This window comes from Fusarium odoratissimum (assembly GCF_000260195.1).
Source record: "Fusarium odoratissimum NRRL 54006 unplaced genomic scaffold supercont1.50, whole genome shotgun sequence".
Taxonomy (NCBI): domain Eukaryota; kingdom Fungi; phylum Ascomycota; class Sordariomycetes; order Hypocreales; family Nectriaceae; genus Fusarium; species Fusarium odoratissimum.
The window spans coordinates 120,857-145,892 of NW_022158730.1; the positions used below are offsets into that span (position 1 = coordinate 120,857).

General features: G+C 47.5%; 12 protein-coding genes across 12 annotated transcripts; 5 read left to right on the top strand and 7 right to left on the bottom strand.

The window, feature by feature from the left end:
- Window positions 1-58: 58 nt before the first annotated feature.
- Window positions 59-1,771, top strand: FOIG_15290 (uncharacterized protein; the record flags this gene model as incomplete). The annotated part of the gene is made up of 4 exons (XM_031216643.1): window positions 59-408; window positions 458-608; window positions 663-1,560; window positions 1,605-1,771. The coding sequence occupies 4 exons, from the start codon at window positions 59-61 to the stop codon at window positions 1,769-1,771; spliced, it is 1,566 nt and encodes a 521-aa protein (XP_031053627.1).
- A 3,242-nt stretch (window positions 1,772-5,013) lies between these two features.
- Window positions 5,014-6,312, bottom strand: FOIG_15291 (uncharacterized protein; the record flags this gene model as incomplete). Its single annotated transcript, XM_031216644.1, has 3 exons — window positions 5,014-5,590; window positions 5,642-5,780; window positions 6,150-6,312. 3 exons carry the CDS (start codon window positions 6,310-6,312, stop codon window positions 5,014-5,016), a joined length of 879 nt encoding a protein of 292 aa, XP_031053628.1.
- Window positions 6,313-6,445: 133 nt separating this feature from the next.
- FOIG_15292 (uncharacterized protein) lies at window positions 6,446-6,928 on the top strand (the record flags this gene model as incomplete). The annotated part of the gene is made up of 1 exon (XM_031216645.1): window positions 6,446-6,928. The coding sequence occupies one exon, from the start codon at window positions 6,446-6,448 to the stop codon at window positions 6,926-6,928; it is 483 nt and encodes a 160-aa protein (XP_031053629.1).
- Window positions 6,929-7,481: 553 nt separating this feature from the next.
- FOIG_15293 (uncharacterized protein) lies at window positions 7,482-8,795 on the bottom strand (the record flags this gene model as incomplete). The annotated part of the gene is made up of 1 exon (XM_031216646.1): window positions 7,482-8,795. One exon carries the CDS (start codon window positions 8,793-8,795, stop codon window positions 7,482-7,484), a length of 1,314 nt encoding a protein of 437 aa, XP_031053630.1.
- Window positions 8,796-9,522: 727 nt separating this feature from the next.
- FOIG_15294 (uncharacterized protein) lies at window positions 9,523-10,579 on the top strand (the record flags this gene model as incomplete). Its single annotated transcript, XM_031216647.1, has 3 exons — window positions 9,523-9,909; window positions 9,957-10,053; window positions 10,107-10,579. The coding sequence occupies 3 exons, from the start codon at window positions 9,523-9,525 to the stop codon at window positions 10,577-10,579; spliced, it is 957 nt and encodes a 318-aa protein (XP_031053631.1).
- Window positions 10,580-10,706: 127 nt separating this feature from the next.
- Window positions 10,707-12,293, bottom strand: FOIG_15295 (uncharacterized protein; the record flags this gene model as incomplete). The annotated part of the gene is made up of 2 exons (XM_031216648.1): window positions 10,707-12,028; window positions 12,080-12,293. 2 exons carry the CDS (start codon window positions 12,291-12,293, stop codon window positions 10,707-10,709), a joined length of 1,536 nt encoding a protein of 511 aa, XP_031053632.1.
- Window positions 12,294-12,867: 574 nt separating this feature from the next.
- FOIG_15296 (glucose 1-dehydrogenase) lies at window positions 12,868-14,900 on the top strand (the record flags this gene model as incomplete). The annotated part of the gene is made up of 2 exons (XM_031216649.1): window positions 12,868-13,055; window positions 13,114-14,900. Exons 1-2 carry the CDS (start codon window positions 12,947-12,949, stop codon window positions 14,898-14,900), a joined length of 1,896 nt encoding a protein of 631 aa, XP_031053633.1. The 5' UTR covers window positions 12,868-12,946.
- Window positions 14,901-15,145: 245 nt separating this feature from the next.
- FOIG_15297 (uncharacterized protein) lies at window positions 15,146-16,260 on the bottom strand (the record flags this gene model as incomplete). Its single annotated transcript, XM_031216650.1, has 2 exons — window positions 15,748-16,260; window positions 15,146-15,694 (listed from the first exon to the last, which is right to left on the bottom strand). Exons 1-2 carry the CDS (start codon window positions 16,090-16,092, stop codon window positions 15,146-15,148), a joined length of 894 nt encoding a protein of 297 aa, XP_031053634.1. The 5' UTR covers window positions 16,093-16,260.
- A 617-nt stretch (window positions 16,261-16,877) lies between these two features.
- FOIG_15298 (agmatinase) lies at window positions 16,878-18,360 on the bottom strand. Its single transcript, XM_031216651.1, has 3 exons — window positions 18,213-18,360; window positions 17,700-18,159; window positions 16,878-17,645 (listed from the first exon to the last, which is right to left on the bottom strand). Exons 1-3 carry the CDS (start codon window positions 18,339-18,341, stop codon window positions 17,071-17,073), a joined length of 1,164 nt encoding a protein of 387 aa, XP_031053635.1. The 5' UTR covers window positions 18,342-18,360; the 3' UTR covers window positions 16,878-17,070.
- Window positions 18,361-18,640: 280 nt separating this feature from the next.
- FOIG_15299 (uncharacterized protein) lies at window positions 18,641-20,958 on the bottom strand. The gene is made up of 3 exons (XM_031216652.1): window positions 20,806-20,958; window positions 19,638-20,743; window positions 18,641-19,579 (listed from the first exon to the last, which is right to left on the bottom strand). Exons 1-3 carry the CDS (start codon window positions 20,857-20,859, stop codon window positions 18,751-18,753), a joined length of 1,989 nt encoding a protein of 662 aa, XP_031053636.1. The 5' UTR covers window positions 20,860-20,958; the 3' UTR covers window positions 18,641-18,750.
- Window positions 20,959-21,353: 395 nt separating this feature from the next.
- Window positions 21,354-22,965, bottom strand: FOIG_15300 (uncharacterized protein). Its single transcript, XM_031216653.1, has 2 exons — window positions 22,248-22,965; window positions 21,354-22,198 (listed from the first exon to the last, which is right to left on the bottom strand). Exons 1-2 carry the CDS (start codon window positions 22,872-22,874, stop codon window positions 21,383-21,385), a joined length of 1,443 nt encoding a protein of 480 aa, XP_031053637.1. The 5' UTR covers window positions 22,875-22,965; the 3' UTR covers window positions 21,354-21,382.
- Window positions 22,966-23,262: 297 nt separating this feature from the next.
- FOIG_15301 (uncharacterized protein) lies at window positions 23,263-24,763 on the top strand (the record flags this gene model as incomplete). The annotated part of the gene is made up of 3 exons (XM_031216654.1): window positions 23,263-23,589; window positions 23,635-23,953; window positions 24,003-24,763. 3 exons carry the CDS (start codon window positions 23,263-23,265, stop codon window positions 24,761-24,763), a joined length of 1,407 nt encoding a protein of 468 aa, XP_031053638.1.
- Window positions 24,764-25,036: the final 273 nt, after the last annotated feature.

Here is a 25,036-nt window from a genome sequence, read left to right on the forward strand (position 1 = left end):
CTGTCGCACAACATCGATTTGGCCGTTTTTCAGTCCCCTCTTAATTACAGTCTTGAAAATGTCATCAGAGAAACGGCAGAAGGAAGAAAGTGACTGTGGCCCAAACTTGGAACCAGCCATGACAAGCGACGAAGGCACCATGACAGCAGAAGATGGCCAGCTTCGCCGCGAGTTCAAAGCGCGTCATGTTTCCATGATAGCTGTAGCTGGTGCCATTGGTACCGGGCTTATCATTGGCACGGGAACAGCTTTGGTGCGTGGTGGCCCTGCGAATCTTCTCATCGCGTATTGTCTTGTTGGAGCTGTGGTGTTCTTCGTCATGACGGCCCTGGGAGAGATGTCTATTATGTTTCCTATGGACAAGGGTTTTGGTGGCTATGCTACGAGATTCGTTGATCCAGCTCTTGGGTATGTCTTATGAATTCTTGACCAACCTGACATTTAACTGACGGAATAGGTATGCGACCGGGTGGAATTATTTCTTCAAATATGCCATCGTTCTGCCGAACAACCTCACAGCAGCGGGTATCATTATCCAGTATTGGAGGCCGGATCTCAATGTGGCCATTTTCGTCACTGTGTTCACAGTAGTGATCATCCTAGTTAACGTGAGTTCCCCATTATAGAACGGCTCTCATGACGATATACTGACATAATATCAGCTCCTACACGTCTCCTTCTTCGGGGAAGCCGAATTCTGGTTGTCCTGCATCAAGCTCCTCGTTATGACAACTCTCATCCTCACGTGCTTCGTCATCTCGGTCGGCGGTCAACCATCAGGAAAGAAAATCGGCTTCTCATACTGGAACGATCCTGGAGCTTTCGGCGAATACTTGCTTAAAGGGCCCAAGGGACATCTCCTTGGCTTCTGGGCAGCGATCGTCCAGTCCACCTTTGCCTACACTGGAACAGAAGTCGTAGGTGTCGCATTCGGCGAAGCACCCAACCCCGAGAAGACGATTCGAAAGGCTATCCGTCAAACTCTCTGGCGAATTGTTTTCTTCTACATTATCGGAGCTATTGTCTTGGGCATGGCCGTACCATATACCAGTTCGCAGCTCATTGGCGGTACAAAGCAGAAGACCGGTGCTGGAGCTAGCCCTTTCGTCATCGCCGTCCAACTGGCTGGGATTCCTCATTTCCCTGATGTCATCAATGGGTGTCTTTTGGTCTTTGTCCTCAGCGCTGCGAACTCTGACATCTACATCGGCTCTCGTGTTCTTTTTGGCCTGTCTCATGATCATCAGGCTCCAGCGATCTTCGGCAAGACTACTGGCAACGGTGTTCCTCTGGCTGGTGTGATATTTACTAGTTTGTTTGCTGTATTAGCATATATGAACGCGGCCAAGAGCTCCTCTGTGGTCTTTGGATACCTGGTCAGTCTCGTGACTGTCTTTGGAGCCCTTAACTGGGTCAATATCCTTGTCACTTACATCGGCTTCACGCGTGGCTTGAAGGCGCAGGGCATAGACAGAAGTTCAATGCCTTACCGAGGAATGTTCCAGCCTTATGGAGCTTACTTTGCCCTTTCACTGACTATTCTAATAATCATTTTCAATGGTAAGCTTTACCTGTTTAGCAACACGCAAAGCTAACCGATCCAGGATACGGCGCATTCATTCCAACATTCGACGTCGCCAAGTTTTTAACTTCTTACATTGGTGTCGTGGTATATTTGGGAAACATCGTGATTTGGAAAATTTGGAGACACACAGAGCGTGTGCCGCTAAGTGAGATGGACTTGACGACTGGTCGTCTAACGAACTACTAATGTCCGACTGTGATATCTGGCGACTGCACTAGCAACCTCGCTTGATAGTATATAGGCTTCTGATGTCTCTGAGAAGTAGCAAGCTTTGTTGTACTCTATATTATCATATTCCAAACATTCCACCTCATCTCCAAGACCCTACTTGGCCGCTGATTGTCGTCCCAGTCATCCAGGTTATTATTAGGGCGATGAAAAGGGAAGTAACTTGGTGTAATTAGCTGACTGCTTTGACATAACCAAGGGCTCGGTAAAGCTTACCTGACAAAAGCCCAAGCCACTGGGGTGAAACCCTCACACTCTGTTTTGATGTTATTAAGAAAAAAGGAGATGCTAAGTTTTCCTCATGCTTCTCAGAGGGGGGTATGTGGTATATGACTCCTTCGGCTAGGGCAGCAAGTTCGCTGTCTTTGTGTCGTGGATGGGAGAGGTTCACACCATCCGTCAATGGCCTGTGAGTCTCCTCTGAAGCATTCTCTCGATCGATTGAATGGACTATATAGTCCTTGTCCTTTAAATTCATGGCTTCAATCCATTCTCGAAGTGTCATTTTCTTCGGCCTTTTAGGATCCAACCATATGATCTCATTTTCCAACGTGCAATCAATGAGATCACTTCACACTTCAACTATTTGAGTATTCTCAAAGTTGAAAACAAGTTTACTGTGAGGAATTTCACGTTTGATGATTGTAACCCAAAAGCTAGTAGTTACTTCCTGTTCAAGGAATCTCATAACGATATGCAAGAATCGATCTCTGTCAAGGCCTTGGGAGCTCTGAGAAAGTCTTTCAAATCACACCAAATCAGAAATCTGTTTGACAGTTATACTTGCCACGAAGTCTGATGTGCTCTGGCAGTATATCTTATATCAAATTGTAAGACTGGACTATGACTTTTGGCGCATGGCTCAGTCGAAAGCCCCACGTCAAAGAAGTAGTCGAGATCTTCTAAGGTCGGCCGAGTTTGTTTCAGAATGAGATATATGAATAGCTTTTTGCCAATAGCACTTTCTAGAACCGACGGAAAGTGGTCAACCGTCCATTTGACATATTCGAAATTATGTTCCATAATAGCTAAGTAGAACATACTAAAGACCTCTTCTGAAATTTCTGAGAGCATAAACTTCTCAGGATCTCCGGCATCGGAATAATAACCAAGAAGAAACCTAGTAAATTCGTTTTTACGAAGATGTAGCCAAGAGTCCCTCGTGGGCCGCTGGACGGAGCAACAAAGCCAAGAATTCATGGCTTCTAGAAATCGATATGGTTGACTTTTTATTTTGGTTGCAAAGGCGTAGCAAAGCTGCTTCAGCGCGAATGCCACCTGATTAGTATATATCGCCAGGGTCGGCAAGCTTTGCCTCTGCAAACAGCAGACAAGAGAAGGCGTCAATGCTGTTGGAAGCCTCTTGACACGTTGCTTATGATATCCTTGACTACTACATTTTGTAGTATATCTATAATAGATTGATGTAAGAAAGTAATAGTGGTTCCCAGCCAAAACTTATCATCGACAGTTGCAACTTCAAGAAAGCCATTACAGCTGCCGTGAAGCCATTCGGCATAAGACAAGACCTTGGTCTGTTTTCTATTTCGTGGTAAATTCCTTAGATGGGAAGCCATCCTGGATCAAGAATTCGTTATAGAGATTAAGAAGGATAAAGCTGGCGATAGTGAAAGCCCTGAGGTTATTCTTACCTACAGCTATTAGTATTTTTATTACCTGAAATATCTTCTTTTAGTTATCCTTCTCTAGTCGATTAAAAATATAATGCAATAGTGTTTTAAGTCCAGAGGGGCGATCATTAACAATTTATAATAGTCTTTCTTTGGAAATATTATTCTTAATTTTCCATAGAATATCGGCTGTGACTAAGACTATCCATAAGAAGACACTAAGAAGACACCATCTGCTTTCACAAGGATCTCGTCGATGAGATGATCCCGAAGTGTCTGGTTGGATAGATGTGAAATAAGACATGCCCTTATGCCAAGCCAGGTAAGGTCTAGCAGCTAAAGTCATCTATCTTCCGAAAGCCTGTTTAAAAAAAGGGTGTAGTCTCTACTTGAGATGCATATCTTAAGGCTATCATCGGAGCTCTTAATCTAGTTATTTAGAGTCTTGATAAGATATATATAGTCTTGTTCAGAGACTTCCTCCTGTTCAAAGGCTTCCTCCTTTTCATAAAGGCTATTAATGAAAAAGTAGACCTAATAAGTTTTAAAATAATATATCTATAAGCTATAATTGGTAATTACTCTTTATAAATCAGACTTGATACTTTTAGCTAAAACATCTGAATGTCCTTATAATTACTAAATATTATTTTAAATATCATCCTATACTATAGGAACAACATCCTAAATTAAGCATAGATAAGCTTTAAGAATATTATAAAGTAAATAATAATAAAGGCCATTAATAGAATTCTATAGACAAGTTCTAAAATTCTAGAAGGAAAACTTAGTAAGATTTAGATCTTTCCCCTCTAAGGGTATATACTAATATAACAGGTTGCAAATTATAGTATTAGAACCTACCAGCCTATTCTTCTAGTTTGGCTTTAGTTGTTAAATATAAAGAAAGGAATTTTACTCGGGTTGACCTCCCTAACCTTAGCTTGCTAATAATATAGAAAATCTAAGTAGATAATAATAACCAATCTAAGAACTTTTAACACGACTGGACTATTATATCTTTATATCTTATTTTACCATAGTTATCTGTATTAGGCGTGTTTTCAACTTTAAAGATCTATTTGAATATGTCACAATATGGTTTATACGCTCTATCATCTGTTATATATATTACCTCAAACCTTAGAGTTTTAAGAATATAATACTATTACATTATATTAAGAGTATCTTTATATAGGAAGAAAAACTGCAACAGCTAAGACTAGCAGGTCTATAACTACTGAGTTCCTAATATCTGCTTTAAATAATTATTATTATTCTATAGCTATTTAAGCTTATTAGAAACTTTCTCCACTTAGTTTAGGACTTTTATTAAAAAGAGGGTTAAGTTTTAGCTGCTCTGATGTTAAATAAGCTATTAGATTTAGTTTCCTTGCATAAGGCTTAAAGCGGCAAAATACCTAGAGAGATCTACTAATCCTAAGATTAGTTAATTCCTATAACCCTCTAGGGCCTTTTCTAACCCTTTTATCTCATCGTCTTTACACCAGCCTTGAAACGCCGAGTAGTATTTCAATGATACTATTGTCGATTTTGGTTTAAGTTTATCTAGTCCTCGCCCTCATCATTCTTTACATCCTTCTCTTTCACCTGAATCTCGCTCTTGTCTTTCACTTTCTTCTTCTGCTTTTCTTTGCGCATACCCTTCTTTTCATTTTGGTCCTTGTTCTTGTACTCGTTCCCACCATCCTTCTGACAATTAAACCCAGGAATAGCATCCCCAGCTGCCTTTTCCAAACTCCATGCAAATTGTCCATCCTTTAAATGAAAATTCGCTTTTCCAAACTTATGTCTTGACAACTTCTTCTTGAACTCTTGGGTCGGGAACCCATCCCAGCCAATCAGATCGGCCATAACCCACTTCCCATAATCGTTCTCAACCTCTTTCACGTCCTCGTCCTTGGCAAACCGAAGGGCATGAGTTGACATAAAGCTCTTGTGATACACGATCAAAGGATGACCGTCTTGAAGTAGCGGCTTATCCTTGTGACGATATTTTCCGTGGGCTGAGGCTACGACGCGTTGGATGGTGCTGGTCGTGACAAAGACTACTACGTTTTCCCAATCGTGTTTGTGGCCACTCAATGGCAAACGCGTTCTATCCGTTTCAAAGTAGTACTCATACCTTGATCCGATCAACGTGAGCTCGCGGGCATATTAGCGGTTGGGGACTCACATGTATGCGCACCATCCGTTATTGCAGCGCTTTCTTGTGTAGACGTTTGCATTGTCGAGCCGAGATCTATCACGGCAGTCGCGTGTTATATGACCATGTTTGGAGAGACCTTTGTTTACGACACCATATCTATCAATAGCTGCGGTGTGATAGCAGCTGTCTTTGTCAAAGTCGAGGGCTGGCTGGTACCGAAGACTGTCCTTATCGGCGTTTGTATCTAGCTTTTGCAATAAAAGGCGACGAAATAGCCTCTCCGGGTTTGAGATTCGACTGGGAAATGCCGAAGCAATGGAGACTAATCCCAGGGTGGAAAAAAGTAGAGTTGGGATATACATCTCGATTGGTGATGAGGAGTCTCAGTCATATTTCGGAGCAGAATTAATGGAAGCGACTCGGACTGATATTGGGCCAGAGGCCAAGTGCAACGACTAAGCTTTTGGGATGGCGATAAGGTTAATGCTTCAGCCTCATTGAGTTTTGCTGTGAGGCCAGAGCCCTCACAGCTTACAGAAGACGTGAATCAAGGCATCATCGACTGTTAAACCTAGAGTGACACCATTGGTCACTTCTGTTGCATTGAGCACTGAAGATGTAAAGGCCACTTCCTCCGCGGTAGTCGGGTCCTCTACCGAGACATCTGCTTCCTCGGCGGAGACATCGGATTCGTCCATCACAGTTGAGACGTCTGCAGCCTCAGCCACCACGGACTTTAAAACAGAGACTACATCGGTTGAGCCAACTACCACCGATGTCACCACCACTGTCGCTGAGACAACCTCATCCGCAGCCATCCTTACCTTCACAATGTTTGCTTCTGGTTCAAACGCCGTCGCAGGCAGAAGTCTCCAAAGTTACAGCCGCGACGGTGCCGTCGCCGTATTCGACCCCGCCACCGACGACGACAACCCCTCCACTCGACCATACTCCATCGACTCTCAAGGCAGGATCGTATATGACCTCGGCTGGTCCCTCTGTGGATACTATGGTGCGACGAACGAGGAACTCAATAGGCCTGCGACTGTTGTGACCTGCCATAGCGAGACTCCGTTGCAGACGGCTTTTCTGACTTGCGAGTTGTCTGGTACCTTTGGGATCGAGTGCTCGCTCCCGGCGATCTCTTGTGTATCGAGTGGATCTACCAGTATGCCTCCGACATGTGTAGCTGCTACAGGTACTTGGAGCTTAAATTCTGTCGGTGTTCGAGCGTTTGGTCACACGTGGCAGATTGGCAGCAGTGATACGCCCGCTAATTATGAGCGCATGACCGTGAGCATCCGGGAGGTTTGAGAATTAGTGGCGGAAATCTAGCTGCAGGTATTCCTTTTGTACATGAACAAATATTATGAAGCACCAAATCGTTTTGGGATTGAATTTAGGAGTGCGGTACGTGGATTCGCGGACTATCCTATCAAACCGTTTGCCCGAGTCGGTCGTGTTTTGGTACTCCGTCGGACTAAGAAGTTAACCATATTTTGAGTTCGGTTGGTAGCACATTTTCCGATCCGGTGAACAGATACTCCCGGGGCGCACAGTGATTCTAAATCGTGATTAGAGGCTTATCCCTGCTACCGCTCCATCTGAGTCTGTCAGAAGTAAGTTCCCCGCTGTCATTTCGACACTGCACTGGAATTACCAAGAAAGCGTGAAAGAGATGGCAATGTTAAGATGTATAGACTCTAACTCGACACTTATATAAAAATGATAATGTTCAAGAAGATTAGAAGTATGTCTCATATTGCATTCAACCCTCGCGGCACCGGTAATGCTGCAACAACTCTCAGCAACAAGCTGGGCACTCATCACGCCCAAGTCAGTTCCTTAGATCCTGCTCCTAGCTTATCTAGTTGAAGCAAGTGTTCATGATACCACTATCCCATCCCTCTTGGGCCGCCTGAGTGACGTCGTCGGGATCAACGAAAGCCAGCAAGCACGCACCAGTGTCTCGTCTACGGGAAAAGCCACGGCAATCATCTTCAGCCGCACAGAACTGAGAGCACTCGGTGATATCATTAGAGATGCCGGCAATGCTCAGATCACCCAGAACGACATCGCATAGGATAAGAGCTCCGTTCTTGCACTGGCCGGTCTCGGAGGGACAGTTGTTTGCCGGTGCTGCTGCGGTTGTAGTTGTGGCCGCTTCGGTTGTAGTAGTTTCGGCGGTGGATGTGAAGGCTGTAGTTGTGGGTTGAAGTTGTTGTCCACAGGTGCCCTTGATACCACTGTCCCATCCAACTTTGTCCGATTGGGTGACGCCTGCGATGAGAGTAATAGCCTTGAAGCAAGCTCCGCTCGAGCGGACACGGGAGAAGCCGGCGCAAGTATCATCTTGGTCGCAGAACGAGGCGCACTCGAGAATATCATTGGAGAATCCAGCGAGTTGCAAATCACTGAGCTGGACATCACACAACACTGCCGAGTCACTGGCGCATTGCTCAACTGTTGAGGGGCAGGTAGGATCGGCAGGTGCCAGGGTGGTTGTCGTCGTTGCTGCTTCGGTTGTAGTGGTTTCGGCGGTTGATATGAAAGCTGTGCTACTGGACTCGGTGTTCTGACTGCACGTTCCCTTGATGCCAGATACCCAGCCACTCAAGTCCACGACAGCGTAGGTTTGAGAAGCAGTAACCTTGAAGCATGTTTGGAGGCCGTCCGAATACGTGAATGCCAGGCAAGAGGTGTCGGAGTTACATTGCTGGGCACACTCGTTCAGATCAGCGACAGTGGTAGGATTTGTCAGGCCCGAGAGAATCACGTCGCATTGAATTTCCATGGTACCAAGGCACTGGTCTACCTCTGAGGGACAGGTGACAACGGGATCGGGGGCAGCGGAAGTAGTGGTTGCAGCTTTGATAGTGGTGTCCGCATTCGACGTGGTGAAAGAAGTAAGAAAGGTTGTGGGCTTTGACTCGATTGTGCTAGTCTCCGTAGCAGACTCGGCGAGGCTAGTTTCCACCGTTGTATCAGCCATAGTAGTAGTAGTAGTAGACCCGATGAGGGTGGCCGAGGCGGAAGCGGTTGACGAGGCGGTGTCGCTGGCGGAAACAGTGCTGCTGGGCACCGACACGATTGAGCTTGTATGGCTTTCAGGCTTGCATTTTCCAGCAGATGCAATGCCAACTGCAGCGGAGAGGATCAAAAACGAGCGAATGGCGACCATGATGGAGGTCAAAAAACAAGGCAAATGTGAAGTAAAGATCGGACGTCAAAGAATTGACAATAGTGGGATGAGAAAGAAAGAAATCTGGATCAAGGAATCAACAGAGGGATTCCCTCTTTATGAAATGCTTGTTTTCTTAGTGGCGCTGTCTCCTGAGAGGAGTTCATTTCTTTTTGGCTCTGGAGCTGAAAATGGCTCGAGGCTATTGATGATTATAGCGACATTCGGTTACAGAAATGAATAGCGTCAATTAGCGGCACGGTAGTTTATTTACTAACGACAATAGTAATATTAACCTTGTTAATTTTTTCTACACCCGGTATCATTTTCGTATTCCACAGTTACGATAAATGCCATGCTCTTGACATCGCGGATAATCAACTGATGTAATGAAGATTGGTGATTGTCACGAGCGGCGCACACAGGTATTTCGATGCCGAGTCATACCTAACGAGTTCTTAGTAGTGAGCCTAATGATCTGACCTGCGCAACTGCTCAACCAGCCTTCAACTATTAGCATGCATGACTGAAACGTCCAGAACGAGTCAGCGGCTTATCGTTGGAAGCGGTCTCACCTTTTTGGGTACGTCATCTGCTCGGAACCGGTGCTTACTATGTGCTCCGATGTCCGGGCCGGAGAGGTTTATAAAACCGTTCCCCGCCTTGATGAAATTTCAGAACTATAGGTCTCTACACGAGAGCAGATATTCTTACAGCACTATCAACCATGGCGTCGGAGGTGTTAGAACCGCGAGATGTCACCTTTCGAAACTACACTACCGACCAAGCTTCCGACTACGCTGCGGGACGACTTGGCTACACCGATGCTCTTATCGACTTCATTCTCAACTATCACAGATCCACTAATGGAGAGACTGGATGTGTAGTGGATGTCGGTTGTGGACCAGGCACTGCGACTCAAAAGCTAGCGCCGCACTTTGATCTAGCTTATGGCGTTGATCCGGGAGAGAGTATGATCACAACAGCTACTACTCTTGGTGGAAAGACTGGAACTGGCGCCCCAATCGTATACAAGCTGAGCACGGCAGAAGATATTGACAAGATCAATGACATTCCCCATTCCTCTATCGATATGATAACAGCTGCTACTGCGGTATGTACATATCTCCTAACCCAAAGGCCTTCACTGACAGTCTCGAGGCTCACTGGTTCGATATGCCGAGGTTCTGGGCAGCAGCAGCCAAGGTGCTGAAACCAGGAGGAACTGTCGCAATCTGGACAGTTTTCAGACAATCGGGTACGCAGAAATTCCTCTCCAGCGTCTACAGTATGCTAATAGAAATTGTCTAGGCTCATTCAACAATAACACCGAACTTCAATCCATCTTTAACGACTTTCTGGACGCTCTTGCCCCTTACTCAACCGCAAGCACCCATCTCACTCAAAGCGGTTATGTAGCTCTTCCCATGCCTTGGGATGATCCCGATACTTCTGCGTTTTATGATCACCGAGTACCTACGCGCCATGTGCTCACTGCTGAAGACGGCTTCGTCCCCGACGCAGGCAGGACGGGAACCGAGCGGAGCAGAGTTGGTGAGCCCCTAGACAAACAGCTCCTAATGATAGAGAGATTGGTAGGAACATTCGGTTCAGTGAGTCGCTGGCAGAAAGAGAATCCTGAGCTCGTGGGGACAGAAGAAGACCATGTCCGGATCCTGATGAGTAAGGTACGGAAATTGTTGGAAGACAGTGGAGAGCCAATCGATTTGTCAACCTTGTCGGCAAAGATGGCTGTTGCACTGATATTGGTGAAGAGGAGGTGAACTATTGTTCAGCACATGTAATGGAGAAAATATGCTCACATTGTGTCAATTGTGGTTAGACAAGACCTATACATAAACAAGAATTTCCTACTACGGGCTTTGGTATCAATATCATGGCGCCCAAATTTTAGTTATTTATCTCTCCAATAGGTCCTGTGTACCCGTGTCTTCCCTTCCACAACCAGTAAATGCCTAGTAGCAGGGTCGAGCCACCCCAAACTAGACAGGCATAGTTCATATTCTGAGCAGTAACAGGTAAGGAAAAGGGCAGGCAGTAAATAACAAAAGCAATCACCATATACGTGCTCGCGATCGCATTGACAACGAAACCCAGCTTTCTACCTAGTCGTATCGGTCCACATACGACATTTCTTCGTCCTGTGAGAAGGTGAGGCAGGACCGCTGCGGTGTATGCCGACGAAGACATAAGTACAAACGAACCAATAATAGCGTTAAAAGCTGTTTTGCTTGCGACGTAAATGCACCCCATCAAGGTGACGAGCACCGCAGAGGCCATGGTTGCATTGATGGGTGCGTCGAACTTGAAGTTGAAGTTGGAAAAGATTGATGGCCATGGTGTTGCGCCGTCGCGGCTCAATGCCCACAATGTTCGTCCACACGTGATGTAAAGACCGATTATGCTTAGCCCAATGCATGTCTGCATGAGAACCAGGAGACAAATCGTCCCGTCGGCTGATCCAGTAGCTTGGAGGTAAATCTCGGCAAGCGGAAATTGGCTCGCGAAGATCCTGTCGTAGCTATGGATGGAATACATGAGAGCGATCAGATACGAGAAGCCCGTGATGAAGCCCGTGAGGACCTGAAGGCCCATGGCAAGAGGCACATTTCTCTGCGGACGGGGTATCTCCTCAGCCAAATGGCTTACAGCTGCAGGACATCCAACACTGTAAGCGCCGTTCAACATGCCGCCAAGGAATACTATGATATTAGGGTATCCAAGGTCGGCTTGCCACTCAAGCCATACAAAGGACGAAGTTGCATGGCCACTTCCCCCGCTTCGAAGAGGTACAGCTGCAAGCACCACGATGGTGATGAGCAGGCCGATCAGGAGCCAGTAGATGCCGAATTGGTTGAGGAGAGGCATTGTCCGGCCAGCGTAACAGACCGAGAAGCAGGCGAGCCATGTGGAGATAACAAATACCACAAAGACATGAACTTCTTTCACAATGTAGTCGGGATGTTTCAGTGCATAGATCTGGATGATGCTGTTGCTCCATATCGCAGCCATACTTGCACCAGCGCAGATCCAGCCTAGATAATTCCACCAGCCGGCAAAAAAGCCAATGACCCGGCCATATCGTCTCCCAGGGGTGATAGACGCCCAGTAGTATACGCCCGCGCTGGAGGGCATGGCGCTGGCAAGCTCGGCAAGGGATGCGGCGACGAAGAAGTAGAAGAATGATACGACGATGAACTCGTAGAGAACGCCTGTAGCTGGATCAGTTGCTGTGAGTCTAGCGTAGGTAGCATGCAACATACCTGGAGATCCGCCATTGAAGATTGCAACTTGAATTGAACCTCCAGAAGCAGGCCAAACAACTCCAATGATGATGCCTAGGCCTGTGAGAGACAGGAGTCCGAAGTTTACTGGTACCTCCTGCGTATGCTCTGCGACGACAGAGCAGCCGTCATGATTGTCTGAGGTAGCCGTACTGTCTGGATGTTTCTTTCCGAGAGATTTATTATCTTCCATTGTAATTAATGTTGCTTCGAAATAGAGACTTGATGGGGAATGATAAGTTGGAACTGCAAGTGATAGAGAGGGTCCGCTCCCAGGCGTCTTGAGGGAAACTTGACGGCTATTCAAAACATGGCCTTATCTATAATGTCATTACGACACCCGTATACAGGACTCGGAATACCAGGGCAGGGGTACAATAACAGAGATAAAGGACTCCCAAGATTACAGTCACATATCGCGGTCTCGGTCTGATGTCTAAGTTACCATGTCTCTAAAGATAGGTCTAGCCAGGAATTACTAGTATAGGATTGGGCTTATCTATTACCGACATACCGAACCAGGCTTCCCCGGCCTTGCCGACAAAAGGATCCCTAATACTAGGTCGACGCGGGGAAGTTCGCTGATGGTCATGTATTGATACAGCAACCCCGAGGGTGTATCTTAGCCGCCCCGTCTTTCCTTATCAGGCTACCAGCTTCTAAACTTAATCAGGTTCGAGCGAGAAAGGGTAGTGGTTGTAGAGAACTCCTGACGTAACTAAGTAGGTATATCCCTTTCTCCCCTCTCTGGCCTTTCTACAGTTCGAGTGCAGTATTTGAAGGGACTTGGCCAGCAACAGAACGCCAAACCGACTGCTCGCTTATCAGCAATACAACGCCCTGAATATGTCTCTCCAGGTCTCACCGTCGACGTTTCTTGGTCTCGAGAGCTGCCATGTCTTTGTGACGGGCGCATCTGGGGGAGTCGGCGGGGCTGTTGTTAAGGAATTTCTTGGTTAGTCGTCAATCATCGTGGCCCATGTTCGTTCACTGTGGCTAATATTCGTGACCAGCCAACGGGTGTCGGGTCACTTCTTTTGATAGGAACTCGCTGAATGTCGATGCACTATCAATTTCAGAAGAGCAGAAGACGAGACTGCATCATGTTTCGGGTGATTTGAGAACTGAATCATCGATTGCTCAGGCATTTGAAGAAGCCAGCAGCAAGTTTGGCCCAGTCCAAATCCTCATTGCCAATGCTGGCATCACAGACGAGAGCAGTCACCCATCGGTCTGGGATATTGACACGGAGAGATGGGATGCGGTCTACTCTGTCAATGTCCGAGGAACCTTTCTCACCATCAAGCACTTTCTTCTTTCAGTTAAGCAGGCCCAAGAGGCATCGGGCAAGGAACTAGACAACGTCGCTATTGTAGTCACCGGCTCCGAAACAGGCGTTTTTGGGCAGGCTGGTCACGCTGAATATGCGTCGGGCAAAGCAGGTCTTCAGTATGGACTCGTAAAGACCGTCAAGAACGAGATTGTGAAGCTCAACTCAAAAGGTCGTATCAACGCCGTTGCGCCTGGATGGATCAACACCCCATTGATTGGGGATCGGCTAGATGACCCGAAGGAGAGATGGGCTGAGGCAGAAGCGACTGTGTCGCTCCGCAAGATTGCAGAGCCCAGTGATGCAGCTCGTTGCATGGCATTTTTGGCATCTCATCGAGCTGCTGGCCATATCACAGGGCAGTGCATATCTGTCGATGGAGGCCAGGAGGGTCGCTTACTATGGAGAGAAACACAGGATGAGCTTCAAGCCAAGACCGCCAGCGATTCCTTGACGCATAGAGTGGCCTTGCCAACCGCCGCCAATCCTCCTGAGAAGCGCCGAAGATTGAGAATCTGTCTCTCTGTTGACTTTGACGCTGTCTCGGGGCTGATAGGAACGGGCCATGTCCCAGAGAACAAACTCGCCGACTACTCGGCTGCCCACTTCGGCGGCAACGTCGGCGTCGAAAGATTATTGAGGGTGTTCAGCAAGCATGGTATCTCGCAACATGTGTCTTGGTTCATTCCAGGCCACTCGATTGAAAGCTATCCACGACAGACCCAGGCCATCGTTGCGAGCGGCGCAGAGATCGGCCTGCATGGCTACAGCCATGAGAGCGCATACTCGTTATCTGAGCAGCAGGAAAGGGATATACTTGTGAAGTGCATAGAGCTAGCCACTTCCCTCTGCCAGGGTAAGAAACCGGTTGGGTATCGAGCTCCCCTGTACGAGATCAGGGAGTCAACAGTTCGCCTCCTGGAAGAACACGGGTTTCTCTACGACGCGAGCCTAAATTCCCACGACAGCTTGCCTTACTTCCTCCCCAAGACATTTTCAGAAGGCAAGCCGGCAATTCCAGACTACAGTCAACCTGCTAGCACCTGGATGAAGCCAATAACTTTCGCCGAGCAACCTGAGCCCGGGTCGCAGGATGCGGAAACGTCTCTGGTAGAGATTCCCGGAAGTTGGTACACTGAAGATGCTACTCCCCTATGCTTCTACCCACACTCTGCAACAACCCAAGGCTACGTGAGTACAGACGTCATAGAGAAGATGTGGCTGGACCGTTTTGAATGGCTGTGGGAAAATGAGAGCTTTGTAGATGAAGGTCCTGGTGCTGGATACGGATCTATCTTTCCACTCATCCTGCATCCTGAGTGCGCTGGCAGGTCTCACGTTATTGGTATGATTGACAGGTTTGTCGCTAAACTCAGGGCAAAGGCCAATCACGCCAGTAAGGGAGAAATCACCTTTGAGTGCATGACAGATGTAGCAAATTCTTGGAAGACAAGAACGCCTAGCTCATAGATCCAGTAACGTAGCCTTTGAAATGGACCAGTACTCTCGTTTTCTCTGACTATGCGCGGCTCTCTTGTGCCACTTGGCTCGCATTTAGTCATCAATCTGACTTTACGTGGAGACGGTCGATAAGCCTCTCAAGATACTCTGTTGAGTCTGAACAACTGACTATAATGATATTTCATTCCTTGCAGTTCTCGCCAACTGTTTCTGTGCAAATTTCTCAATGTAAATTTATACCTGTTTATCAAACATCACCACAAAGCATCACCATTCTGGTTCCAGAAAAGCCTCCCACTCTTCCCACCATTGAGTCTCACATTCTGACCAGTCACTGAAGGAGACCACTTCTCACTCGCCAGCACCAGGCACATCTTGGCAATCCCCTCTACATCCACCGCCTTCTTTTGAGCAACCGTCGCTTCGGACTCGATCCACCTGAGTGTACCAGCCTCGTCCTCTAAGCACTCTATTCTGAACCTCTTCGTGTCGACAGCTCCCGGGGAGATGGAGTTGACTCTCGCCGACGGATGGACACGTGCAGCGTCCGGTGCTAGGGATAGAACGAGACCGAATTGAACTGCGGCTTTGCTTGCTGCATAGTCTGGGTTGCCGGCGACTCCAAAGTCCCCAGCCTCGGAAACGATAATTGTTAATGAGATGTTCTTGTCCTTCTTGTCTTGTGGTAGTGCTGTCGATGAATTTGGGCCATTGACACCGTTCGTTTTCGTACTGCTGTTCTTGAGCATTTTCTCCACATGTTGGAGCCATAATTTTGCGGTTATGAAAGTTCCTGTTGTGTTCTACTCAAACGTTAGAAACCTTCCAATCAGACTAAAGATAAGATTTAACGCACGATGTCGAGAGTTCTGCGAAATTGGCTAGTTGACATTTTTGTAATAGATGAATGATGCTCGACGAAACTGAGATCAACTGCAGCTGCGCAGACGCAGAGTGTAGGAGTCGCATTAAACCGTCCTTCGACGCTCTTCCATGCGGAGAACATGCCCGCCTCGTCGGTAGTATCGACCGCAACCCAGAAGAGATTCTGGTGTTCTTTGACAAACTTGGACTTGTCGATATCAAAGCCGCCGACGAAGCAGCCAGCAGCCAAAAATGCTTCGACGATGACCTGGCCTATCTGTCCTCCTGCGCCTGTCACCACCACCACATCGCCTTGAAGGCCTAGTCCAAGATCCATTCTTGATGTTCTGTGTTGGGTCTCAATCGCGAAAACGAAGGGACATGTGAGTTTATCCAATAAGGCAAGCGTTTGTTTGGCTGGTGCGATTTCTTTGCTACAGACACGATCGTTTTTGCTGATTCAAGGCACACTCTCACGCCATGTAGAAGCGGCACTTGGCAGGTCAGTCCCTCACTTCTTCGCACTCGTGTCTGCTATCTCTCGAGCTCAAAATGGGAACCTGAGTCGATTAATTAGCTTGACTTTCGTTTGGATCACTTGGACCTGTAGCATTCCAAAATTACCGAGTCTGTACTAGTGGAGAGTCAGCCGCCGTCTCAAGCACCACCGGAGTTCTTTGGTTATCTTGCGGGGTAGCATGATCTAGCCTGCACACTAGCTTCGTCTTGCCAAATGGAGCAAGACTTTCAACAGGCTTTACGGGGGTCTCAGAGAAGCGGGCCTTCTACCGCTTACGCTACTGTAAGTGCGGGACCGTCTAGGATAGCTTAAAAGGGTAATTCTCGCAACGATCATGAGAACCCCAATTTGTTGGCTTACCAGGTGGCAGCATTCTAGACTGGAGAATTTCAGCCATCGACGCTTTTGGCACAGAGCGCGCTCAAAAGGTAGAAGGGCTGGAGTGAACATGATAAGCGGCCGTGAGTTTGGTCTAATGTTGTCATCGTTCAAAGCAGCTGTTTGCCGAGGCTTTGAAGATAATGCCTACCCTGCAGCACCCTCTTAAACATCCATTTCTTCATAATTTTATCGGTCGCTTGTTTCAGGAATATGGAATAGGTCGAACTCTTAATTAATTACATTCTCAAGGTTATGATAATTTCTTTGACGAGTAACGTTTGCTCAATTTCTTTACACGAAGCAGAATAAACTAGGCTGTCCCTCTTGAGTAGAATCCCAAATATTGTGCCAGGTGGACCTGGGTCTTTCTCCCTTCATTTGGTTGTAATGGCGATAACAGTTAAGCAGATGCAACTACAACTCATCCTTACTAACTTTGTCCGATCTTCCAAGACCCTGCAATCCTCTCTTGACCATAGACGTCAAAATCTCATAAACGACCTGTGCAGCCGCGAATGTCGTCTCTTCACCTGCCCCTTGATAAACAGGCGAAACCTCCACGACATCCGCACCGACAAGGTTCAGACCCTCGATGCCTCTCAGAATATTTATAAACTCCCTGGTTGACCAACCGCCAGGCTCAGGCGTGCCTGTTCCTGGCGCAAAGGCTGGGTCAAGGACGTCAATGTCTACCGAGAGATACACCAAGTTTTCGGTGCCTAGAATCTTCATTATGCCATCGATTATACCTTGTGTTCCAATTTTGTCGATGTCATCAGCTGAGAATCGGATCCAGTTCTGCGCAGTGTCGTCTTCGTTGTCCTGGATGCCGGTGAGTCGTGTTCGCAAGCCCGCGTGGACTGAGGGATGGGATGATGAGTTGGAGAGTAGTCCTTCCTGGTTGGCTAGCCAAAACATGGATCCATGGTTGAAAGGTGTCGTTCCCCAGTAAGAGGGATATGCGTGAGGGTTCCACGTGTCAAGATGGGCTATTGTGTTGCATGTCAGCAAGAAACATGCATATTTGGGCAGGCATAGGGTACCATCGAAATGAAGCACTTGGATCTCGCGATTTCCGTAGACCTTCTTCAATGCTCGAAGAGCAGGCAAAGTCAAGCTATGATCGCCACCGAGTGTAAAGAGCTTGGGCTTCGAAGATATCGATGATACAGTTCTGCGCATTCCCAATTGCTCAAGAGCCTGCGTCATCTGCTTCTGAGCAATATCATTGTCGATAGGTGTTATAGGAATATCGCCGCAATCTACAATCTTGGCCCAGTTTTGGTATGGATTGATGTCTGCTCGAGGATTGTAGCCGCGGAGGGAGTGTTGGCGACCGGATGCGTGACGAATACTTCTTGGACCAAATCGTGCACCGGGTCGATACGTCACGGCGGTGTCGAATGGAGCGCCAATAATAGCGATGTCGTAGGGCTCGGTTGGCTCTGTCAGGCATTTAACATGATTCAGGTGCGCGAAAGTGCCAATGCCGCCGAATGCCCACTATCTGACTGTCAGTCAAGGTGTTCGGGGGGATGTGAAAAGAATGGCCTTACATCAAAACCCCATTTTGCCTCAAGTTCGGCCAACTCTTCGGCAGTCCATTTCTTGTCGTCGTGATGGTGGTTGCAGCCAAGGGTCAGCCCAGCGAGGGGGAGAACTGGGAGTAGATGGTTGACTTTCATTATCGTTTACTAATTTCGCTTACTTAGGCCTCGACCATTTTCCCTAATTTAACAAGAGCCTTATTTATGGTTATACCGAGCATTTTCTTTGCATGCCACCCGACTCGATAAGCATGTGGGCTATGACTGGGCGACTCGTTTAGCGGAGCACAATCGTAACGACCTACTAAAAGAGGATATTCCAGGCTAGTCTCCCTCTGTCCTGGGCTAGGTAGTGCACTTAGGTACCTCCATTGCAGAGACAATTTTTGGCATGACAATCACATTGCTTCCTTGTGTCACATTCCGTGCCGATTACAGTTAGATTAAGCGGTCGAGGCATTTGTCAATTGAGGCATTTCGCGTCTCCCGTGCGAAACAATTGCTGATAGTGACTGCTCATCTTTGGTATTGGATCTAACGCCAGTCATCATGCCATAAAAGTCTCCCAGTTATTCTGCATCATCACATCCATCCAGTACGCAGGTCGTCCTGAACTCTCATGACGATTGTCTGTCTCCGCCCAAGTAGCCTCAACTATGTCTATACACCGCTGAATTGGGTTCTTTGGTAGAGAATGCAAAAGCAGCTGTAGTCGACCTCTCAGAAATCCCCGCGCCCGATGAACATCAGCCGCAACTAGAGCCAACGAGTTCCCCAAGCCCGCCATGGCCTGTGGAGAAGCCGACACTTCGACTATTGGAATTGTTAGTCCACTGCAGACTGCGACGATCAAGAATGGATGGAAGTCTTTGGTCCCAGATTCAGCAGGTATGGAGCGGAGGATTTCGACGGCCTTGAGCGTGAACTGTCTTAACCTCTCCTCCGCTTCGTGGGCAGATACTTGAGCAACATCTCCACCAGCATGTGAGTTCTGAAGGCTCATCCTTGATACAAGAGTGTCGGGAAAGACGTGATACAGCTGAATAAGGCCAACAAATCGATATACTTCTGCGAGGGCTGTGAGATGCCAGGTCGGTGTTTGTGAGTCGCCCGTTTGCACTATTGCGGACTCTAACGGAACCTGCAGGTTGGTGAGAAATATTTCTAATTCAGCTGCTTCATCGACCTCGCGATGTGCCTCCAGAATACTTTCCCGTGTGAGGAATTGTTTGGACATGGCACGACGACGATTTCTTCTGACCAAACGGCCGACCCTTGCGAGAGTAGTATGGATCTCGTGCGCGACTCCAGTTACAGGATGTGGTATTTGGACCACGGGGAATATTGATCTAGGTTCTGGTTCTGGATCTGCTGGTCTGATCAGAGTCAGAGTGCACTCAAAGATTGACGGTCGTGATTGCCAAGTGAACTTACAACAGTGGTAAATGCGGCGAGTCGAAAACTTCATTCTCATCCCCATCGACCACAAAAGCCAGGAACATTTCCCAGCAAGCCAAAGTATTCTCGAAAAAGGCTTGGCTTTGTCCTGTCGTCGCCATGCGACCGGAAGTCTTCAGACTCTGTACATGTTTCTTGAGACGGGGAAAGTACTCAGAACCAGTGTCGTTGACGTCGAACCAGCTAGCTGTACCACCAATCATAAATAAGGCAATCAGCGCCTGTTCATGAATTGCAGAGTCATCAAGGTCATTAAGAAGACGGATGGCTTTTTGTCGAAAGTACAGTCCGGTATGTAGCAACTGAGGATAGACATTGGAGAGAAACGATGCAGCCATGCTCTGCAATGTACAGTATATGAGCTCCGAGGATGTCCATACGCGAGAGACGGTTGACCTAAATGGGTTCATCTCGCTGTCGTATAGGGCGAGTATAGCGGCTGTGTCTTTGAAGTAGTACTCGACGAGAATGGTACTGTAATCGTTGAGAGGTCGGTCGACAACTGTCGAAGTGTAAGGCTGCGGCGTCCCAGCGACCTGCACTGGTTGAGATGAGACGCTTTGCGGTCGGTTTGTATCGATCGGTAAAGATGTTATGGGTGATGCTGAAATTTCCCTCTCTGGGTGTATTGGCTCTTTTGGGCTCAACTTCGCCGTCTCAATTGTAGGGCCAAATTCTTCTGCCATTTGCAGCAGTTCTGGAGTCTGGATTGATGTCGCAGTAGCATTGGGTATGAGACCAAACGACATGAGTTCCGGCATCATGTCTCCAAACGCTTCGTCGATCCAGCCATCACCGCCGTGGCTGGGAGAAAGGGCACAATTTCCATCCACGGCAGCAGGGTCAAATGCGGAAGAGAAGTTTGAATCCAGGAGAGCAGCTTCCGGCTGGCCTGTAATGTTGGAGTGCCTGGTCGTCGATGGCTGTAGACTCTGCTTCGTATGTGTTGTTCGCTTTTGGAGTCCGTTATCGGGACGTGCTTGGTGCTTTTGTGACCATCTCAGACGGATAATCGGCCCAGAACAGTTTATATCGAGGCGAGTACATCTGCCGCAAGACGGCCAAATCTCATCGCACTTCAACTGTCATGATGAATCTGTCAGCACGTTTGTGTATGGTCGTCTGGTATCATTACTGTATTTACCCGTTGGGACTTGCATGCGGCGCATCCACTGCGTGATCGAGCCCAGCTAGGCATTCTGAGCTTACTAGATAGTTAACTAGAAATGGCTGCCAATCATCAATATCGATGAGACTGCCGGGTTATCACGAAAGAATCGTCATGAGAGTATGTAAGAGCATGGTCAGAGCTGGCTTTGTGGGGAAGCACAAGCTAAATACCAGATTCGTGGTGACAGGTCCCTGACTCAAGACATTTAGCGTGCTCAGACTTACGCTTCAGTATCCCAGTCGCCCTGACCCACGCTATTATGTAGCGAAGCCAGTAAGTAGCCAGGAGCCTATCTTGCTATCAAGACGAGATAGCGAGGAGCGGAACTGATTCTATTAAATAAACCCATCACTAAAATAGAACCTATCCAATTGATTGATAAGGCCAGTAAATGACCTATCGGGGTGCTACTTTCATCTGCGACACACAAATAGACAAGCTATTTATTAGCTGAGAACTGTTGCCAACAGCTTACATCGACATCAGCGGTACCAGCTCATAGCCAACGCAATAGAATCAAAGGCAATTAACTGGTTCCTCAATTTCGCAACTACATAATAGATAGGGATATTCCCTGCTTCTCCATCAATCCATGGAATTCAAATGGTCCGAACATTTTTGGGTTTAGTTCAGCCCAAAACAAGTCTAGGCTTCGCTGCACGACCTCCAAGTGCCGCATCTTGTAACGCGACCTGCTGAGAAATTCCCCAAGCTTTCTGCGATAGATGTCGTCAACTACGGAAGATCCGGCGACAGCCAGGGCCCAAACTATATGGGTTGCATAAGAGGAGTTTCCAAGTTGGACAGCTGTGTCGATCACAACCTTGGCCTTTGTCTCAATACTCTCGTGATCTAATTGTTCATAGCATTTCAGAGCGCATTCTAGAAACACTGCCAAAGCATTGCGTACGACCTCACCGGCCATTATCCGCTCTGCGCTTGCTTCTGGTGACGTCCAAGACTCGATTAGATCATGCAGTGTCTCGTAGGTTGCCCAAAGTTCAAGCGACAAGGTCGGTAAGCCCAATGACTCAAACGTCAAACGTGAGAGATATAGCTTTTGTATAAGTGGTATCATCTCGAATAGAGAATGAGAATCCGCCAGCATGGACCCGAAACAAGGTGACGTTGTTAATGGACGAAGGTGATCAGTGATTGATTCAGGTAATAGGTCGTTGGTATCGATCGACTGAGTAGTGTTACAGGAGGCAAGAAATATAAATCCTTCATATGTGAAGCTCAATATCATGTCGAATTCTTGTAACTCGAGCGGAGGTCGATACCCCAGACGAAGGAGGTGCAGAAAGAGATGGTGAATAGCCTTTAGATGATGGTGCAAGGCAGTCTTTGGTGTGTTCATTAGAATCTAGTATCGTGTTATTCCTTGTCACATGTCTCAAACCTCTCAAACTGACCTCGTATTGTGACAGGAAAGAGGTGACCAACAGTAGACGAAGAATGTCAGACTTATCCTTGACTTGGTCACTGGTAATGACTTGTTGAACGCCACGTATAGCAAAGACATAGTGCTTCCGTGCAGCCATCTCCACATCAACCGCGACTTGTAATCTGAAGGACAAATGTGCACCGCTGACGGCCAGGACCGAGTGCATAAGCACGTCATCGGTCTCGGCTGGAGGAAGAACAAAAGAGATAAATGGGTTTAGAGAGGGCTTTCCCGCTGGTAGTATCACAGCTGTTTCATAGGTGTAATGTTGTAGCAGGAGTGAGGATAGGTTTGTAAGGTTGCATGCTTTGTTGTAGAAGATCCGATTGTTGTCGTTTGGAAGGGTGAGAGCTTCATTTCTGGGACGAGTCTGAAGGGTGTCGGGTTGTTTATCTTGAAGCCAGATACATATTATCCCATTACGTCGACAGGCACTACACCACGGCTTGGTCTCATCGCATTTCTTCTTTCTTGAACGACAGGTGAGGCATCCCGTTTTGGTGCGACGTTGCCAGACTCGGAATGTCGTTGGATATCGAGGAGTTTCCCGGGATGAGAATTGCCGGTCTAAGGAAGCTTGGGTCATGTCCATCATCCAATAGTGAATATCTGGTCATTAAAACCCCTTTCAAAATGGCAAAGAATTAGAGACGAGAGTCTGAGAACAGAAGGGAAAAGGTTGTTAGTCCGGCGACCCGCAGGTGGAACATGGCACTAGAGGTTCTTATCTTATCGAGCCGCGCTGCGGGGAACACTTCTGTGTCTTCATTGGCAGTCCTTGTGCGCTAAACTAAAAAGGCTTAGACGATGGAGACCATTGAGGGCTGGTAAGTAACCAACAAGCTTCACACGATAGCGGCTCGATAACAGCATGTAACTCCGAAGTTCATGAAAGAACCACCATGAAATCTATAAAAGATTTAGTACTTTCCATCCCAATAATGCCAATCCAAAATCGCTTCTCATCCAGATCTACTTGCAAAATGGCACAAAACTTCCAAGTCGTTATTGTTGGCGCCGGACTGAGCGGTCTCCGAGCTACAAGAGAAGTCCACAATGCTGGCCTGTCTTACATCGTCCTTGAAGCAATGGACCGCGTAGGAGGCAAGACCTTGTCCGTTCAGGCTTCTGACGGTAATGGTGTCGTTGATCTTGGAGCATCCTGGATCAATGATACAAGCCAGTCTGAGATCTACAAGCTGGCCAAAGAGTTTGGCTTCGATCTTGTTGAGCAGCGTACAGAGGGGAGTAGTCTTTACAGAGATGAAATGGGGCAGGTCCATTGCATCCCTTTCGAGATGCCAGCAAAAGTGAGTTTGTCATGTAACTTTGTGAACAAGTCTGACCATGCATAGCTTGAGCCGAAACAGCTCAAGGAAGTTGAGCAGTTCATGCAGATTCTGTCGGATTATGCTGAAAGATGTGACATCGACGATCCTTCTAACGTTCCAGACGCAAAGTACCTTGATTCCGTGACAGTCGCAGAATTTATCGCGGGTTTCAAGGATCCCAGTGCTTCACCCCTCGTCAACAGCATCACGCGCAGCTTACTCGGTGTTGAAAGCGACGAACCCAGCGCTCTGTTCTTTCTTGACATATTGAAGAGGGGTACAGGTCTGAAGAACGTCATCTCTGACTTCAAGGACGGGGCCCAGTACCTTCGTAATCGGCAGGGTAAGCTTTGTCAGCCATTTGCCGCAGATTTGACTAACGATATGTATAGGCAACCAAGCATTCTGCGATCGTCTTGCTGCTGGACTCAACTCAGGCAGTGTGAAGATCTCAAGCGCAGTGAAGGCCATCACGCAGAAGGAAGGCGAGGACTGCCTAGTTGAGACTATCAATGGCGATGTCTACAGAGCAAACAGAGTCATCGTGTCAGTGCCGACCCCATTATACCCTCTCATCCACTTCGAGCCAAGTCTGCCACCAGCCAAGAAAAAGCTCGGCGACTCTGCCAAATCAGGATATTACATCAAAACAATCCTTGTATATGCAGAGCCATGGTGGCATTCTGCAGGTCTCTCAGGCGTGTATAGTTCCACCGATGGGCCAGTCGTCTTCACGCATGATACTTGCATTCCGCAAGATGGTCAATATAGTATAACTTGCTTTCACGCTGGCGATCCAGGGAGGAAGTGGTCGAAACTACCAGCTGAAGAACGAAAACAGGTTGTATTGCAAGACATCTGCACTGCATTTGGCACTGTTGTGGATAATATACCGGAACCTATCAATGTCATTGAGAAAGACTGGACGAAGGATCCTTGGGCTCAAGGCGGACCTGGTCCTGTTTGGAGACCTGGGTTCTTGGCGGGTGAGTCTGGAAAGGCGATCGCTGAGCCGTTTGGGAATATTCATTTTGTTGGGACAGAAACGTCTTCGGTTTGGAGGGGATACATGGATGGAGCCGTGAGATCGGGTATCCGAGGAGGCCAGGAGGTTGTGACGTCCCTTGACAAGGTATTTGGCTCAAGTTCCTGATAGCAATATTGTCAAAGTACCTGAGTTCCAGGCTTCCGCCTTGGGATTGGAGAAAAAAAAGTCATACTTAGCCATGGTTCTTTCATGAAGAACGGCACTGGCAGCCTGACCTCGTGAATGCCATTCATCGGCATTATTCTGCCTAGTGCAAGCCCACACATGGCATTTAACCCTAAAATCCTTATTTTCAAAGTAACGCGAGGGGCTGATGAAACTGATGGCAATCACAACAGTTCAGTTGGTCCTTGCATGCAAGGCAATCAGGATGGCCTA

Excerpts from the sequence above, each read along its gene's own strand:
- FOIG_15299 (XM_031216652.1), bottom strand. The coding sequence starts at position 20,859 with ATGCCTAGCTGGGCTCGATCACGCAGTGGATGCGCCGCATGCAAGTCC. Across the intron at positions 20,744-20,805 it reads CCGCATGCAAGTCCCAACGG|TTGAAGTGCGATGAGATTTG; the intron begins GTAAATACAGTA and ends TCATCATGACAG. Across the intron at positions 19,580-19,637 it reads TCGCCGCATTTACCACTGTT|ACCAGCAGATCCAGAACCAG; the intron begins GTAAGTTCACTT and ends GACTCTGATCAG.
- FOIG_15300 (XM_031216653.1), bottom strand. The coding sequence starts at position 22,874 with ATGATGGACATGACCCAAGCTTCCTTAGACCGGCAATTCTCATCCCGG. Across the intron at positions 22,199-22,247 it reads CTTTCCTGTCACAATACGAG|ATTCTAATGAACACACCAAA; the intron begins GTCAGTTTGAGA and ends ACACGATACTAG.
- FOIG_15298 (XM_031216651.1), bottom strand. The coding sequence starts at position 18,341 with ATGAAAGTCAACCATCTACTCCCAGTTCTCCCCCTCGCTGGGCTGACC. Across the intron at positions 18,160-18,212 it reads AGGCAAAATGGGGTTTTGAT|TGGGCATTCGGCGGCATTGG; the intron begins GTAAGGCCATTC and ends ACAGTCAGATAG. Across the intron at positions 17,646-17,699 it reads CCAAGTGCTTCATTTCGATG|CCCATCTTGACACGTGGAAC; the intron begins GTACCCTATGCC and ends GCAACACAATAG.